This window comes from Calliphora vicina, chromosome 3 (assembly GCF_958450345.1).
Source record: "Calliphora vicina chromosome 3, idCalVici1.1, whole genome shotgun sequence".
NCBI classification, from domain to species: domain Eukaryota; kingdom Metazoa; phylum Arthropoda; class Insecta; order Diptera; family Calliphoridae; genus Calliphora; species Calliphora vicina.
Window position 1 is genome coordinate 38,945,973 of NC_088782.1, and position 20,072 is coordinate 38,966,044.

Here is a 20,072-nt window from a genome sequence, read left to right on the forward strand (position 1 = left end):
AAATTCTTAATTAAACCAAAATACTTTTTTAATGTCAAAAACACACGAAACCTGGTTGATTTTTTATTTGTTTTATTCACATTAAATTTAATTATTTAAGAACTTGTATTTAATTAAATTTAATTCTTGTTTGCTAAACAAAAATATTAATATGCCACTTGAAATACTAAGTCAGATTATTCAAGAAAAAATACCTGTTTAAATCTTAATTAAAATGATAAATTAAGTTTTTATATTTTCTACACCTGATTAACCCATGTTTCAAGCTGGGTATGTAAAGATTAGAACTAGAACAGAACTAGAACAGAACTAGAACAGAACTAGAACAGAACTAGAACAGAACTAGAACAGAACTAGAACAGAACTAGAACAGAACTAGAACAGAACTAGAACAGAACTAGAACAGAACTAGAACAGAACTAGAACAGAACTAGAACAGAACTAGAACAGAACTAGAACAGAACTAGAACAGAACTAGAACAGAACTAGAACAGAACTAGAACAGAACTAGAACAGAACTAGAACAGAACTAGAACAGAACTAGAACAGAACTAGAACAGAACTAGAACAGAACTAGAACAGAACTAGAACAGAACAGAACTAGAACAGAACTAGAACAGAACTAGAACAGAACTAGAACAGAACTAGAACAGAACTAGAACAGAACTAGAACAGAACTAGAACAGAACTAGAACAGAACTAGAACAGAACTAGAACAGAACTAGAACAGAACTAGAACAGAACTAGAACAGAACTAGAACAGAACTAGAACAGAACTAGAACAGAACTAGAACAGAACTAGAACAGAACTAGAACAGAACTAGAACAGAACTAGAACAGAACTAGAACAGAACTAGAACAGAACTAGAACAGAACTAGAACAGAATTAGAACAGAACTAGAACAGAACTAGAACAGAACTAGAACAGAACTAGAACAGAACTAGAACAGAACTAGAACAGAACTAGAACAGAACTAGAACAGAACTAGAACAGAACTAGAACAGAACTAGAACAGAACTAGAACAGAACTAGAACAGAACTAGAACAGAACTAGAACAGAACTAGAACAGAACTAGAACAGAACTAGAACAGAACTAGAACAGAACTAGAACAGAACTAGAACAGAACTAGAACAGAACTAGAACAGAACTAGAACAGAACTAGAACAGAACTAGAACAGAACTAGAACAGAACTAGAACAGAACTAGAACAGAACTAGAACAGAACTAGAACAGAACTAGAACAGAACTAGAACAGAACTAGAACAGAACTAGAACAGAACTAGAACAGAACTAGAACAGAACTAGAACAGAACTAGAACAGAACTAGAACAGAACTAGAACAGAACTAGAACAGAACTAGAACAGAACTAGAACAGAACTAGAACAGAACTAGAACAGAACTAGAACAGAACTAGAACAGAACTAGAACAGAACTAGAACAGAACTAGAACAGAACTAGAACAGAACTAGAACAGAACTAGAACAGAACTAGAACAGAACTAGAACAGAACTAGAACAGAACTAGAACAGAACTAGAACAGAACTAGAACAGAACTAGAACAGAACTAGAACAGAACTAGAACAGAACTAGAACAGAACTAGAACAGAACTAGAACAGAACTAGAACAGAACTAGAACAGAACTAGAACAGAACTAGAACAGAACTAGAACAGAACTAGAACAGAACTAGAACAGAACTAGAACAGAACTAGAACAGAACTAGAACAGAACTAGAACAGAACTAGAACAGAACTAGAACAGAACTAGAACAGAACTAGAACAGAACTAGAACAGAACTAGAACAGAACTAGAACAGAACTAGAACAGAACTAGAACAGAACTAGAACAGAACTAGAACAGAACTAGAACAGAACTAGAACAGAACTAGAACAGAACTAGAACAGAACTAGAACAGAACTAGAACAGAACTAGAACAGAACTAGAACAGAACTAGAACAGAACTAGAACAGAACTAGAACAGAACTAGAACAGAACTAGAACAGAACTAGAACAGAACTAGAACAGAACTAGAACAGAACTAGAACAGAACTAGAACAGAACTAGAACAGAACTAGAACAGAACTAGAACAGAACTAGAACAGAACTAGAACAGAACTAGAACAGAACTAGAACTAACATTAATTTTGCTCTCTAAGTCCAACAACGTTGTACCTTCACATAACAACTAGTCTCCCATGGATTAATAAAGAAACTAAAAATGTTGCTAAAACTTTTCATACTTTTCATTGGCATCATTTGAGAAAAAAAAATGTTAACATATGCAGATGTTGGTTGTGTTAAATTCCATGTTGCATGGTCAACATGTTTATTACTCCTATATACGTTTTAGTTTTTTTTTCATAAACGGCAGTTGTGGCAATATGTCTGTGCAACATGCATAATTTTAAACCTCTTACCGACTACTGGTCTTAATAGTAGAAATTCTAAACGTTTTGTAGAAGTGAAAAAAAAACTAGATACCTGACTTTTTAGCTAAAAATTACATGACATTTAAGCTAAATAAAAGTCTTGTTATGTTTTTCTATTCATAAAAGTGTTCAAAAGAGATGGCAGCATAAAAAAAGAAAATTTAAATTAAAAATAATAATTTAAATACACTGAATGTAGAAAAAAGCAGGTGTTAAATAAAGATTTGCAATATAAAGACATTAAAGAAGAGGTGTTTAGAAAGTTTCTTTTATTATTCTAAGACTTTAAAAATGTACATAAATCGAAAAATAATGTACAGTCTAATAGAAAGTCAGCAAAAGTTGTTTAAAATAGAAAAATAAAAATATATTTAAAAAGTTAAAAGACAAGGAGTTAAAGGATTTCAGTGCTGAAAAAGGATTGCATGCAAACAAATTCTAAAATTTTCAAAAACTAGGACTGATAAGTAAGTTGTTTGGACATCTGTTACTATACCAAATCAAGAATTTAAGATCTAAAACTCTAATAATGAAATGAAAATAAAATTGCAATTCCTTTATTGACAGTAGGTGTTTTATTTTCATTCCCACAACACACATTGTGGTCTCATTCTATTGATCAAACAAATAAAGTCATATGGACCATACAATTTACCAACTGTTAATTTAAGAAATGACTTTTACAAGACAAACATCTTTCATCCCCATTTCACCAATCTAACGAAATAACAAAAAGCTAACTCATACTAAAGATAAAACAAGAAAATAAATTCTACCATCTACAAAATGATGTCAACTTTAGCCATCCAGCCACCCAACTCTAGAAAAGGGGGAGCTGAGATTACATGTCGTTAATGGAAAACGTACTACTGGAGGAACAATAAAGCGTTACGGCATATAACTTCGTTATGCGCCATCAATCTTGATTAGACGTGATTTTTGGTGTTTTATTAAGGAACAATGAAATGAAAACAACAATGAATATTTGGCCAACAAAATAAGGGTGGTTTAAGCCATCATAATAGAAGGAACACGTGTACATTAGGGTCAACTTGTTTGGCTTTTAAGAAAATTAAGAAATTCTTAAGGATTTATTTGAAATGCGAAATAATCTAATGAATTTATTTAATCATAAATATTTTGCCATTTGTTTAGATTTCGTTCGTAAACGTAGTTTGTTTTGCGGCCAAAAAATCAATTGAAATTTATGAACAGTTTCGATTACTAAACGGCTTTAGGGCAATGTCAACTTTACCTACATGAGTAGTTTATGACTATTTTGTAATTTACAATCATTATTCAACCAAAATACTACATACATGTGGCATAAACAAAAATATAAATTCATTTCAAAGTTGCGGTTTCAAATTTCCATTTATATGTGAATGGTTGCCAAAGTAATTACAATAAAATAGAATATTAGAATACATGATTAAGAAGTTGAAAGATGAAATAGAACTGAACTAGAACTGAACTAGAACTGAACTAGAACTGAACTAGAACTGAACTAGAACTGAACTAGAACTGAACTAGAACTGAACTAGAACTGAACTAGAACTGAACTAGAACTGAACTAGAACCGAACTAGAACTGAACTAGAACTGAACTAGAACTGAACTAGAACTGAACTAGAACTGAACTAGAACTGAACTAGAACTGAACTAGAACTGAACTAGAACTGAACTAGAACTGAACTAGAACTGAACTAGAACTGAACTAGAACTGAACTAGAACTGAACTAGAACTGAACTAGAACTGAACTAGAACTGAACTAGAACTGAACTAGAACTGAACTAGAACTGAACTAGAACTGAACTAGAACTGAACTAGAACTGAACTAGAACTGAACTAGAACTGAACTAGAACTGAACTAGAACTGAACTAGAACTGAACTAGAACTGAACTAGAACTGAACTAGAACTGAACTAGAACTGAACTAGAACTGAACTAGAACTGAATTTCGGGATTACAAAACCAGATACTGCACCATTTGAATAACATCAGGCAACCCTGTTCTCCACATCAACCTACAATGAAGCAATAAAAAATATCAATATCAATAAATGAAAACATACAAATTTCCATGTAGTTGAACACCTTATTGCACCGGTCGGTCATATGGCGCATACTCATTGGCAATTTCAATAAACAATAAATCCATCTAAATTTAGCCTCAAAAACTAAGACATTGTTCCAAAAAAACGCTGAAATCTTTTTTCTATTTTAAAGAATAAAGAACAAACAAATGAATTGTTTTAGTTTGTACAATAAATATGTCAAAAAAAAATACAAAGTATTGACAAGAATGGGCAGTACAGATACAAATGTTCTAAGTCAAATGTTAAGTTGAGTCTTTACTGAATAAATTAAACCCAAAAACATATATTGAGATACCGAGCGCAATAATGAAGATCACTATAATGACATGTTTCCATAATCTCATAGGATGTTATGGATTTAGAAAGAAAACTCTTGAATATTTTTCTTTTAAAATGTAACTTTTTTCCAAAAATAGAAAAGATAACAATATAAATTTGTTTATTATAATTTGCTCATAAAACTGCAACCTAAAGGCGTTAAGTTAAGTCTGCCAACATTTGCCATGGAAATAAAATCCATGCATTTGTTAAATAGTGTTGAAATTATGAGTCTGCATTGTGCCCGAAGTTGAAATGAGCTGTATATATTTGGTTTTTATTTAAAGTCGTAAATTTCACGCTCTCACTGTCTGACTGTAGAAACGTATCGTTGGACATGGTTTTGAATTTGTTTTAGTTTAGTTTCAGCTTAACGTAAGTTAGATTTCATTTAAGTTTTTTTTTGTAAGAGTACATGATTTTAAGTATTTATTTGATTATGTATTTCGGCTTGAATTATTGCAATTTATGTGTTGTATATGTTTAGTAAATTATTGTTTTTAAAATTGTTGCTGTGTTTTTAGCAATGAATGTATGATGCTTTCGGCTGGTAAGGTGATACTTATATAAATAAAAGGTAAATTTTCAGCTGGCAATTTGGAAGTAATTTGTTGTGGAACCAAACTCAATCCCTTTGGTATAAAACAGACCAGATGATGGCTTAGCAGATATGAATAGATCTTCGATAATCAATAGCCTTGAATAAAAGACTCCCATCAAGACAAGCAATTCGATCTGTGTTTGTTCGTATTTTCATTTAAAAATCTATTGTCGTTTTAAAGAGTTTGAGGTTGGCTTTTAAAAGTACGGAATAGCACTCTTTGATTCTGAACAAATCAAATCCCAAGGTGTTCTGGGAGTGTTGCTATATAGATGTTGTAATTTTTGGGTTTCTACATCGAGGACCAGTCCAAGAAATTGTGCTACTTCTCCTCAGTTAGTCTTTAAATCCTTTGGACGAAGTGAAGTAGGATTGACTGGACAGTTGAATAAGTCGGAGTATCATGGGGTTACTGACTTGTGCATAAATTTGGGGTAGCATGGTCTATGCTGTTCCAGTAGGCATTAAATCTGTTGCTCCATTCCGACCTCAGTTGTTCCAGAACTACCCCTATTTTGCGGGGCAGATTGTTCTCCGTGTCGGCTATGGGCAGTGGGCGTCTTCCGAGAATGATATTCATGGGATATACCGCAACTGTGGTATTGATGGCGCATCTATGAATGTCATTCAAAGCTGTCGTTAACGAATTCCGATCCAATGGATCTTGCACATAACTCTGTTTGTTTCGAGGATCCATTGAAGGTCCTAGTATACTCACAGACTCCAGCTGTGTGATGGAGGAGTTGTCCTCCTCCGATGACATCCCAGGAGAAACGTGACGTCGTGTCCCTTTACTGGGAGAACCTTCATTTCCTCGTGTTCCGAGGTAATCTGCATGCAGCCTTTTACAGTCCTTAAGGTAGCATTCTGGGATCTTTGAATCTTTCTTCACTGAACAGTAGGTATCCAACAACGCTTCTTTATAAATGCCACAAGTGCTGCCGGCTAGCGCTTTGAGAACCATGAGCAGAAGAGATAAAGATGCTGTCAAAGGTGACACCCAACATTTTTGGGTGGTTTCGGAATTCGGACTCCATCAACAACGACGCCAAGTTTGAGAATTACCTCCCTCATCCAGGTGATGAAGAATGCTTTCGGAGACTTCGATGGTGATAGCTGCAGGTTACGCCCAGTGAAGAAGTTGTGTATTTTTCCGATTTAACCATTCTCTAGACAGCATAGTTCATCAATGTTGTGATTCGTCGCCATAATGGTTCTGTCGTCCGCAAATAAAATCTCTCCCACTCCCTGTGAATTTGTTAGGAATTTACAGAGGTAGTAGGTTAACAAGAGTTGCGATAGTTCCTCTCCCTGAGGAACTCTTTGTATAACTCTACGGAGTTGTGAGCGTTTGTCTCTAAACTTTAATAAAGACTAATGGGCACTCACAAGTTCACGATTCATATCCAGGAAGAGGATTAATGTGGCGTGGCTGAAAGTCTCTAAGGCATTCGACAGATCAAGTGCCAAGTGGTCGTGGTTTTACAAGGCCTCTGCTGGATTAAGCCTTATGAGATCTGGATGGTAATGCATTTACGGAATTGTAATTGGAAGGTGGCGGGTCAGTTGGGGGAGGAGAAATGCCTTACGAATCATCGCGTCCGCAGACAAAAAGGATAACAGGAACAACTATGTTATATAGTAGTTACAGGCTGGTTATTCTCATCCAAATGTTTGTTCCCTAGAAAAAAAATCGGTCCTTGACTTCATATCAATTAAAGGGCTGTGCTGATTCTAGGATACACAGGTTGTTACTCCAGATCTGAAATATGTCGATATATTGCCTCGTAATTTAAACTTCCGTATAAAAACAAGAAGATAAGCATTTGGAAGTGAATCACAGAAAATGACAGACAATTTTAGCCGAATCGTAATCTCAACCGTACTAATTACTCGTATTTTCGATAGACCTGCTTAATAACTGCATAAGCTAACTATGGCTGAATAAGCGGTTAAGGCAGAGCTTGCTTGATAGTTGCAATAAGGAATATCTTGGATATTTCCTCTGATAATTTCAGGAGTTTGCAAGATGGCTATCGGAATTGGCTACTGCTATCGTAAATGACTTATTCGACATATTCAGAAGAATTCAATTATTTCAACATAAATTAATCCTTGGAAACTCCCTCAATTAGAGACCTCTTCTACAACACTATTACAGGAAACTAATTTAACAACTGTCACATTTTTTTTTCAACTCAAACAAAAAATTATTCATAAAATCCAATCACATTTGCTAACATCTTGAGCAAATGCATTTCGAAAACAATAATCTGAGTAAATATTAACTAGAACAGAAAGAACTCTCTACTCAAGTGAGGACGGACGGACGGACAGACAATTTCCCATAAGGCGAACAAACGAACAATTAAAATAAACAAAATAAAAACGAAATGAAATGAATCTCAATATCGATGACTAAATAAATTCTATAAGTTGTGCAGAGTGAGTACAATAGCAGTAAAATATCATCAAGAATAAAAATGACAAGATGTACAAGAGTGCCACAGAGATGTTTGATTTCAAATTTACACAGGGATTACAGCGACAAATGTGCGAAATTCTGTTTGTCGATGAATGACAGCGGAAAATACTTGTGAGCAGCAGGCAAATTGTGTGTAAAATACCCAGAAAAAATCATATACAATTTGTTTATTGTACTCACTCGTATGTTCAAAGTAGTTTCAACATTTGTGTTTTATTTGCCAAAGTTTTGTTGAAAAAATATGTTCAAATTTCTTGCCATATATATGATTTAGCGAGCTCATGAAGGGATGAATGTGATTTGTTGGCTGGTTGTATTGTGTAGTTTCGTAAATGATTGAATGAACAAATGTTGAGTGTTCTGGTGTGGCATAAATGTTGTTGCCACTTCATTGCTGGTGTGTAAAACAAACAAAATAATTATTGGATATTTTTTGCAATTCATTGCTTTTATTTTTCCTGTTCAATATTGGAATTACTTTGACAAATGTTTGAACACCTGTCTCGAAATCAAAACAAAGGCACATACAAAATTTCTTCAATTAATGTAAATTTCTTGCATTACTAATGTGTGTCCATTAGGGTGGCCCTTAATAAACGAAAGTTGGATTTTGGCCATTCTCACCCCTCAGTTTGGTGAACATTAGTAAAAAAATCATCCTGAAAAATTTTTAGGTAAATCGGTTGGGGTTAAGACGTGCCGCAAGCCCTATGAAGTTTTGAGATGCATTTACAAGGGGAAAAAATGCATTTTTTTCAGTTTTTGCAAAAATTTTGCCATTAAAAAATTAATTTTGTAATTTAATTTAAAAGAATCGAAATGTGTACGTAATTGTCGTTCTAATGAGACATAAAAACCAGAAATCGGTCAAAAAATTTTAAAGTTATTAAAAATTCGCCAGGCCATTAACGTATCTCAGGCCACTAGAACAAGATATGTAGGAACAAAATTAACATATTTTGATAAATATTAAAATAAAAGCTCATTTTTACTTAAAATATGTCCATATATACTTGTATATGAGTTTTTGTCTTCGTAGGATACCGTTAACCTATTCTTAGGTATGATCAAAAAAATAAATTTTTTTTAACGGCAGTTTCAAAACTCCATTTTCAAATTTTTAAAAATTTTGTTAAACAAATTTCAGAATTTTTTGATCATCTCATTGGGATTTATTAAGAGTATAATAGGGAATAAAAATGTGAAAAAATTATGAAAATATCTCTTATAGTTTTTCCGTACCTGCGATTTAAATTTTGAAATTTTCGAGAAAAACCAATTATTTGGCAATTTTTAGGCCAATGAGCTCTATTTCCTTACTCTTATGAATTTTAAGCAAAATTTATACAGAATATTATAGTCCAGATAATTCTAAATATACTCTGAAACTTTTACTAAAATCGGAAAACGTTAACCCTTAAATCGTGAAGGTCAAAAGTCAAATTTTTCAATATTTGGAATTTCTCTTGGAAAGATTTCGAAATGTTCGAAATGTTGTATATTTTTGGGCCGATTTTGATGAAATTTAACAAAAATATAACACAAAGCCTAGTATTTACAAAAACAGCAGAAAAATTTAAATTAACCCTATATAGCACTTGGGGTTAAAATGACCCGAAACTTCTAAAACCATAAAAAAAATTATGATTTTAAAAGTTTGGTGTCATTTTAACCCCAAGTGCCATTAAGCGTTAATTTCCATTCTTGTGCTGTTACTATGAACCATAGAGTTTATGTTATATTTTTGTTAAATTTCATCAAAATCGGCCCAAAAATATACAACATTTCGAACATTTCGAAATCTTTTCAAGAGAAATTCCAAATATTGAAAAATTTGACTTTTGACCTTCACGATTTAAGGGTTAACGTTTTCCGATTTTAGTAAAAGTTTCAGAGTATATTTAGAATTATCTGGACTATAGTATTCTGAATAAGTTTGGCTTAAAATTCATAAGACTAAGGAAATAGAGCTCATTGGCCTAAAAATTGCCAAATAATTGGTTTTTCTCGAAAATTTCAAAATTTAAATCGCAGGTACGGAAAAACTATAAGAGATATTTTCATAATTTTTTCACATTTTTATTCCCTATTATATTCTTAATAAATCCCAATGAGATGATCAAAAAATTGTGAAATTTGTTTAACAAAATTTTTAAAAATTTGAAAATTGAGTTTTGAAACTGCCGTTAAAAAAATTTTATTTTTTTGTTCATACCTAAGAATAGGTTAACGGTATCCTACGAAGACAAAAACTCATATACAAGTATATATGGACATATTTTAAGTAAAAATGAGCTTTTATTTTAATATTTATCAAAATATGTTAATTTTGTTCCTACATTTCTTGTTCTAGTGGCCTGAGACACGTTAAAGGCCTGGCGAATTTTTAATAACTTTAACATTTTTCGACCGATTTCTGTTTTTTATATCTCATTAGAACGACAATTACGTACACATTTCGATTCTTTTAAATTAAATTACAAAAGTAATTTTTTAATGGCAAAATTTTTACAAAAACTTAAAAAAATGCATTTTTTCCCCTTGTAAATGCATCTCAAAACTTCAGAGGGCTTGCGGCACGTCTTAACCCCAACCGATTTACCTAAAAATTTTTCAGGATGATTTTTTTACTAATGTTCACCAAACTGGAGGGTGAGAATGGCCAAAATCCAACTTTCGTTTATTAAGGGCCACCCTAGTGTCCATGGAATCCTTGCAATTAACTTAATTAAAAACGAATCTAATATTAAATGAAACACAACATATACATAAATATGTACTTTGTTTTAGTTTTTATGAGGCGACTACTTAAACATTCAAATATTCTTTGGAAAGGGTTTTTTAAATCCCTTATTTTGTTAGTCTACTTAGTTGTCACTGTTTCGTTTATTCGTGCATTATCCTGTCGTGACACTCTATTGTTATTGTCCTTGTGAGTAAATATTTACACACACTTAATACATACTTTCTGTTTGTCATACAATCATTTTACTATAATAACAAATTGTAATTTATGTTGTAAATGTTGATTACCATTGAGAGTCCGGATAGGGAAATGTATTAGACAGAACATTGATAGAGTTTATTCATTGAATAAATCGAAACAAAATCTTTTAGTTTTTCAAGTTCCATGGGGTTTCATTTGAGTCAAATCGTAACCCGTGCCCGATACGGCTCTAACATTTTACAAGCTAAAAAATGGAATCTTTTTAATTTTTTTAAAATCATCTAAATTGAACAATTTGTAGCTGCATTAAATTTGTGTTCACACAGTTTAATAGGGAGCTGATAATCGGTAAGAAAATTGGAATGGGTTAAAACAAAGGTTGAAGCTTTTGAAGACTCAATCAAATTGCCAAGTGCATATCAATATATACATTGACTTGAATCTAATATCAGGCTTATAACGGTGAAAACTCAAAAAGAATCAGATATAAATCCTAGGAAGAACTTTAAGATCAACAAGTAAGAGGGCTAAATCGGGCTGTGACGAATCGTATATGCCCTTCACCAAATTATACTTTCAAATACAAATTTAAAATTTTATTTTTTATTTTTTTAATTTTTTTAAAAACGCTCTTTTTAATTTGTTAGTGAAAAAAATGTATGACCGAAAAATTTTTTTGGTAAAAAAAAATTCGGTTTAAAAAATATTTTTTTTCCTGACTTTGAAATATATATCATTAGATATCGATATTACTTGTATTAATGACTTAGTAATCCACATATAGATCAAAAATATGTAGGCCAAAAATAGAGGTTGTCCCGGTTTTTTCCTTATATCTAAGCCATTTGTGGGCCAGTTTTCTCGATTTTAAATAGCAACCGAGCCGGAAGAATTCCCGATATATTGATGTATCAATCATGTTTTTAATACATGCGGACATGGCTATATCGACTTCGATCCATAATGTATATACTTTGTGGGGTCGCAAATTAAAAATGTAGAAATTACAAACAGAATGACAAACTTATATATACCCTTGCCACTAATGGTAAAAATTTTAAATATTTTTAGGTAAACAAAATTTGAAATTTTTTTTCTAAATGTATTACTGAAACAATTGTATGCAAAAAAAATTGTAAATTTTTTTTTTTTTTAAATATTTTTTTAAATTTATTATTGAAAATTATTTTATTTTGGTGAAAAAAAAATTGGGTTAAAAAAATATTTTTCCCGACTTTGCCCCATTGTAGGTCCGATTTAATATGCCGTTATATCGTGGCAGAGGTCATTGAAATATCCATCATTCAAAAATCCAGATATAAACCAAAAATAGGTTAAAAATCCATTTGTGGGCAAGTTTTCTCGATTTTAAATAAATAGGCGTTATATGGGAGCTACGACCAAATATGGACCGATCGCCATGAAATTAGGTCGCGTAATTTCTGTCTATATGAAACTTATTTCTGTTGAATTTTATGTGGATACCAACATTTTTAAAAGATTAAGCTCGTTAAAATGATTGTCGGAAGCGGGCCAAACAAAGCGGAAAGATATTCGACAGGATTGACTCGAACAACAACTCTTTAATGAGGAAGACGAGCTCTTTGTCAGCGCAAAAATACTCTGTAATGGAAAATAGCGTTCTCCCGGTTCGTTGGGCGTATGACATCATATCGGCCACATCTAAAAGTACGAACACATGTCTAATACAATACTACTGATTGCATGTCAGGATAGCCTAGAAAAGGACGAAAAACAGTTACTCTGTAAATGAAAATAAAACTGAATACAATGTACAAAAAAGATTAACGTTGTCTTCGGTACGTTAGGCGTAAGAAATCCTCATTTCGAGGATCCTCGAACAGCATTAATTTCTGGAGACATCGGCCCACAGTAAGGTTGCAAAAATCAAAAATTTGTTGTGACCCTAAAAAATATTTAATAAACCTATTTTACAGGAAACTGTCCAACGATTTCAAATATGCTAATCTTATTACAATCAGATTTTTGGTTCAGAAGATATAGCCCTGCAAAGTTGACTGATTTTCAGTATTAAAAAAAACAGTATCTCTAAAACTAGGTAATAGATAACCATTCTTTTTGATTCTATTGATAGATCTATTTATTATGAAAAGAATAAAAAAAATTGTATTGTTTGCTTTATGATTCTCCAGGTAAATTGATATTTACCAACTATCCACATTTCAATATTTCTCAACTTTGGTGGAAAATAAAAAAAAAAACAATTTCCGTATTTGCCATATTTTCAAAATATGTTCTTTGATTATTCTTTTACCTAAGCACAAACATTTTTTGCTATAGGTAAAATTTTGAACAAAGACATGTTTCCAAAAATGTGTTGCATGCATTTTTGGGCAATTTATGACATATAACCTTGAAAACCCATTAGATATAGATACCTTCTTTATCGGATTATGAGCAATATTTTACAAAAAATTTAAAAATAAATTAAAAAAACATGGAATAGAGCTATATTCGGCTGTGCCGAATCTTATATACCCTTCACCAAATTATACTACAAAATAAAAATGTCCAACATTTTTTTTTACAAAGTTGTTTTTTTAATTTTTTGGAATAAAAATTTTTCGAATTGTTATTTTTTTTTTTAAATTTAAAATTTTTTTTTCGTTTTTTCAATTTTTTTTAAATATTTAGCGAAAAAAAACTTTTGGTGAAAAAAAATTCGGGTTAAAAAATATTTTTTCTGATTTTGACCCATTTTAGGTCAAACTTACTATATATACGTCATTGCAAAGGTTTTTGAAATATCTATCATTCGATATCCATATTGTCTATATTAATAACTTAGTAATCCAGATATAGGTCAAAAATCGAGATTGGCCTGGTTTTTTCCTCATATCTCAGCCATTTGTGGACCGATTTGGCTGATTTTAATTAGCAAACTTCTCGAAAGCATGTCTGACAGAATTATTGAAGATTTGGATCCCGAAGCTATCTGGGGTCTTCAGAAAATTGATTACAACAGACAGACAGACAGACATACGGACATGGCTTAATCGACTTCGCTATCTATAAGAATCCAGAATATATATACCTTATAGGTCGGAAAATTATATTGTGGTAATTACAAACAGAATGACAAACTTATATATACCCTTCTCACGAAGGTGAAGCGTATAACAAGTAAGAGAGCTATATTCGGCTGTGCCGTATCTTATATACCCTTCACCAATTTATACTTTAAAATTGATTTCAACAGACAGACGGACAGACAGACGGACATGGCTTAATCGACTCCGATATCTATAAGGATCCAGAATATTTATAATTTATAGTTCGGAATATTATATTGTGGTAATTACAAACGAAATGACAAACTTATGTATACCCTTCTCACGAAGGTGAGGGGTATAAAAATTGTTTAACATTTCTGCAATATTTTACAAAAAATTGAAAAATAAATTAAAAACAAAATTTTTTTTAATCATTTCTGAAATAATTTTAAATCATAAAAGCCTTAAAAATTTAATTTTTCCACAAATTTCAACTATGCCATAAGTAGGCAAATACTAGGGGATTCGAATTATTCGATTTTTCTCTTGTTCCAATAAAACGAATAATTCGAAAAGGAGATTTTAACTTGTTCGAATAATTCGATCACACGTTTAAAATTAATCGAATTATTCGAATAATTTAAATTTTTTTTTAATAAAGTAAAGAATGAAGTTTTGATGTTGGTTTTTTAATATTTTATTGTTAGAGAAAAACAAAAAATAATGTTAAAGTTAAAAATTCAAGTATTGATTAAATTTTTCAACAGAAATATTCTGATCAGAATAACTACCGAACGATCTACAAAACAATTGAGTAGCAAACACTTTAGTTTCCGTTTTGGATTTATGCTTTAAAAAATTTCAGCTAGTTGGACATGATCCTGAATTCAAATACAATATAAACGTAGTAAGAACTTTTTAATGTCGTTCATTAATTCGGGTTTTAAATTGAGTAACTAATTCTTTAGTAAATTAATTATACACTAGCGGTATTCACAATGTAGAGTACTTGGACTGGTAATGTAGTAAAAGAGCACAATATCAAAAAACTAGAAACAAAATACATTAGAAATTGAAATGTGTGTCAATAAATAGCTCTTCTGCTTTTTTACTAGGCCATTGTGAATGCCGCTACTATTTCTAAATTATTTATAACAAATTGTATTATACATCAAGCTCTTTCAACTTTGCCGAATCTTTGCTTAATAAAGTGGTCTTGGGGAGTTACACAATAAAGGGAATTACACAATAAAGGGAAAAGGGTCCAAAGTTTTATTGTCAGCGAACGAGGCTAATTTGAAGTCAGGCAGTGCATGATTGACGCATTTACAAATACGCAAAAAGTTTATTACCATGTTAGACAAAGATGTCCAACGATATTTAACATCATGTATAAGACGAACTCCTTGCTTTTCTTGCAACAAAACGTTAGTTTGCAATATTTGTGTTTATCATTCGATTTATTAAATATTTTGCAACACTTACGTACGCGGTTAATAACATCACTTATGTACTTACATACATATATTTTAACATCAGATAATGTAATCATTATAAATGTCATCCTCAATATCACTTTCGACGACCGTTTCAAAATCACATTCTCCATCACATTCAACTTCACTTTAATCTAACTTAATTGCGATTCTTCTAATATTTCGCCAGCTTAATAACAAATATTTTATTCCGTACCTTTTATTTTCATTGGTTCAAGTCCTAAGTTAATTTTTTGAATGATTTGTTTATAGAATTGTAACTTCTTGCAGTAATATTAATATATTTATAGAAGGAGCTATCGGAACACTCATCTACAGTGATCGAAAGTCCCTTTGTCTTTAGTTATTTGTCGAATTTCAGAAACAATACAATTTTTGTGAGTCATTATTACTTATTTAAATTTGGAATTATGAAAAATTTTAAGCAATTTAATAAATTTAAATATATATGAACATCTATTCGTTTTATTCGATTATTCTACATAAAATTGTTCGAATTATTCGTTATTCGAAAATGGCCATTTTTAAATTGTTCGAATAATTATTCGTAAGAAATTATTCGATTAATCGAATGATCATTAGTCGAATGAATACCCTAGCAAATACTCATTTCATAGGTTGATCAATATGCCTTTTAAATTTTTTGATTATCTCATTTGGTTCAAAAGTTATGATTTTTGCAATGAAAAAACTCAAATGGCACCCCTGTGCGGCGCACATTGGGTTGAATCGCATCCAAAGTGACGCTTAACTCAGGAAATAATGTTAGATTTTTTCTATATATTTTTTTTTAAAGATTATGCCGTATTAAGTAAAAAAAATAGAAAAAATTTTATAAAAAAAATTTTCACAAAAGAAAAAATTTTCAGCCCATTGAAACAAATTTTAAAACTTATGTCTTCCGATCGGGAATTTGCCGCAAAGATAGTCCTATCGGATAGTAATTTAGACACAATTTTTCAACAAGATCGGTCATGAACTCTCTGAGTTAGAGGGATTCCAAATTTGACACTTTGACCAAACTGGTGTTTTTTCTCATCCCGAGTTACCTCACTTAGTGATTTAACTCCAAATTCAAAACTTAAACTCAGCTACACCTCCTCTATAGCCATGGGTAATTTTATTAAAATCGGACAATACGTTTAGAATTTACAGATTTATTTTCATTTTTTTTTTCATTTATTTCCAGTTTTTCATTTTCGCCACAGTGCAGCTCGAGTCTTTTAATAAAATCTTAATTTAAAGAAAAGCGCGCAAAAATGCGCAACATTTTTTTATATATACAAACATATTTAGTTATTATCCATCAAATATTAAAAATACTCTAAATTTGGAACATTTAGAAAAAAAAAAAAAACTTTAAAAAAAAAAAATCTAAATAAAAGATTCTTATTCATATACACAAATATCTGAAGTTCATGGTTCCATCATAAAAAGTTGGCTTTTAAATTTAATTGTGTTTAATTTAAATTTTTATTACTTTATCTATAAATACGAAAAATGATTCCACTTTGACAGAATATTGCAGAAAAAGTATGCAACCTAGAATAACGATTTTAGCTATTAGTGATGTAGAATTTTGTCTACTTTTACCCTGTACCAAATTTAATAAATAAATATTAATTCTAAAAAATCAATTAGGCGCCACTTTGACCATGATTCAACCCAACGTGCGGCGTGTCGAATTGATGATCAAAATTTCTGATAACACAGCTCAAAATATCGATTGTTTGCTAAACTGTTTGTGACACGGTATTAGGAACCTCGTACCCCAGGATATTTTGTGTAGTCCTCATCTTTACCACAAACATTTTCCTGTTGGGATAGCTTAAAAGAATACGCCATAGATAAATACACATAGATCGGAAACTGTTTTGCCAAAGACCTAACTCTGTTGTCGAAAGCATAAATTTTGATTATTTTGAAACATTTTTTTTTATTTGAGTTTTTTTCTAGTTTCCTCTCTATATATATTTCTCTATGAATACAACTTTACATTTAAAAAAAACTTTTATTCAACACTCCTTCTTAAGAATCTATAAAACTCCATTTCCGATTTAAAATCAAAAGATTTTATGGCATCAATATAAATGGATTTTATTGTAGGCGCTATAAAATAGTAATGAAATATTCCTTCATATTTAGTGCCAATCGAAGTAAATGTCACCAATTGAATTTTGGTTAAAATCTCCTTTAAATTGTCATAAGTCAAGCCCTCGCAGTTGTAGAACGATAAATCGCTTAAATTTCTTAAAGCTGAGAAATTGTCTGCATCTTCAAAGCTGACATAATGTAATGTCAATTGTTTAAGTTCAGGACAACATTCACCCATATCAAGAATCTCCTGCCTGGTAACGGGATTAAACACGGTGATTGTTAGTGATTTGAGGTGGGTGAATATTTCCAAAAATCGTACATTCAATTTGGGCATATAAATATCCAGAGTCTCTATTAGGCTGCTTAAGTATAAAGGTGGTTTTGATTTTTTCATAAAGTCCTCCACAAAACCATATTTTATTTTGTAATCCAGGCCAGTTTTAAGTGAAAATGTTTTCAGCCTCTTCATGGCCAACAAATGGGTCACTTCGATATCCAGACCCAGGCGGATGATTTTGTGTTTCTTATTACAGCAGCCATAAATGAATAGGGTTTCCAATTGTGTGCACATTTGAGCCAATAATTGTAACTGGTCCTTGCAAATAAGCAAATAATTGTATTTAATTGTGGTCAGGTTTTTTAACGTGTGAGATATGTTTAAAGCACTGCCATGACTTTCTTTCAATTCTAGCACATCGAAACCAAAAATATTTAAAAAATATTCATATTCTTCCAAATAAAGATCCAAATCCATGCGATTGTCATTGTAATTTTCCACACGAATTATGTGTAAGTATTTCATTATTTGCAGTTTTGTGTAGTTGCTTTCATCCCATATAAAGTGGCGAAAGACAAACATTAGTTGCGGCGAAACATTGGCGAATCGTAGTTGATCTGGAATTTCGAGAAATTTGAAAAGGTACTGTGCCACATCTAAATTTTGTGAGACTTTTTCGAATGCACTTAATTCTAGAGACTTCATTTAGTATTTTATTTTTATTTAAATTAAAAGAAATTTTTATTGTTTATACTTTCACGATTTAATAAAGACTGTTTATTTATTTGTTTAGAAATACATTTTTTTCTCACAATGAGCAATACTAAAACCGCAATTTCTTAAAGTAGAAATCGTTTTGTTTATGACTAAGAGAAGTTTGAGGTATTTAAAAGAAATAATAAGATCGATGCAAATGTGTTCTTAGCTTGTAGTAAATCTAGTTTATAACTTTGTAAAGTAGCCCTGTAACCCAATTCGGAAACACCCAAAATCAATTTTGGGCGGTAAATATGTTCAAATCTTCAGGTCTTCCAATAGGGGCATGTTCAAATCTAAAGAGTCTTCCAACAGGGACTTCCGAAATTTGACAGTTGATAGCGGCCAAATTGTTGAACCTACTTGTGTCGAATTTTGCCAAATCACCATGGATAAATAAATCGTTAAACAACAACGATGCGTGTTCGCTGAATAGGTCCTGAAGCAATTGGAAACTGATCCTAATTTTCATAAAAATCGTCTGCAGCGATGTGGCCCATTTCTGGATGAATGGTTGCTCCAATAAACAAAGTTTTCGCATTTGGAACGATAGCAATCCACATGAGATCCAAGAGCGTCCAATTCATGCCTTGATTTCGTTCCATAGTTTCTTGAGTATGACGGTAAATATGTTCAAATCTAAAGGGTCTTCCAATAGGGACTTCCGAACTTTGACAGTTGATAGCGGCCACATTGTTGAAGCTACATCTGTCGAATGGCCTGTAATTTATTCCGTTTGATTCCAAAATCTCCGGGGATGAATAAATCGTTCAACAACAACGATGTGTGTTCGTTGAATAGGTCCTGGAGCAATTGGAAACTGACCCTAATTTTTATAAAAATCTTCTTCAGCGATGAGGCCCATTTTTTGATGAATGGGTGATTCAATAAACCAAATTTTCGAATTTGGGACGATACCAAACCACATGAGATCCAAGAGCGTCCAATTCATGCCAAAACATCACTGTTTAGTCTTGATTTCGTTCCATAGTTTCTTGAGACTTCCGAACTTTGACAGCGGCCACATTGTTGAAGCTACATCTGTCGAATTACCTGTCATTTATTCCGTTTGATTTCCCAAATCTCCATGGATGAATAAATCGTTCAACATCAACGATGTGTGTTCGCTGAATAGGTCCTGGAGCAATTGAAAACTGACCCTAATTTTCATAAAAATCTTCTTCAGCGATGAGGCCCATTTTTGGATGAATGGGTGCTCCAATAAACAAAGTTTTCGAATTTGGGACGATACCAATGATACATACCAATGATACATGAAATGCCTAAAAATCACTGTTTAGTCTGGATTTCGTTCCATAGTTCCTTGAGAACGACGTTGGTCAGGCCTTCTTTTTCAATGCGAGAGCTATAGGTCGATGATTACCAACTAATTTTGGCCTGAATTGATTGATATGGACCCCAACTGCATGTGGTTTCAACAAAACCACACAGCTCAGCCGCACTGGACATTCTGCACGTGCGATTTGAGGATATGGTTTCTCACTTGAAGGTGATGAGGACTTTGATCA

At 31.9% G+C, this 20,072-nt stretch overlaps 1 protein-coding gene across 1 annotated transcript; it reads right to left on the minus strand.

Annotated features, from left to right (window-relative positions):
* Nucleotides 1-17,404: 17,404 nt before the first annotated feature.
* Nucleotides 17,405-18,540, minus strand: LOC135954892 (uncharacterized). The gene has a single exon (XM_065505136.1). It carries the CDS (start codon nt 18,490-18,492, stop codon nt 17,425-17,427), a length of 1,068 nt encoding a protein of 355 aa, XP_065361208.1. The 5' UTR covers nt 18,493-18,540; the 3' UTR covers nt 17,405-17,424.
* Between the last annotated feature and the right edge of the window lie 1,532 nt (nt 18,541-20,072).

Bases quoted from the DNA above. Each gene is read 5' to 3' on its own strand.
- LOC135954892 (XM_065505136.1), bottom strand. From the start codon at position 18,492: ATGAAGTCTCTAGAATTAAGTGCATTCGAAAAAGTCTCACAAAATTTA.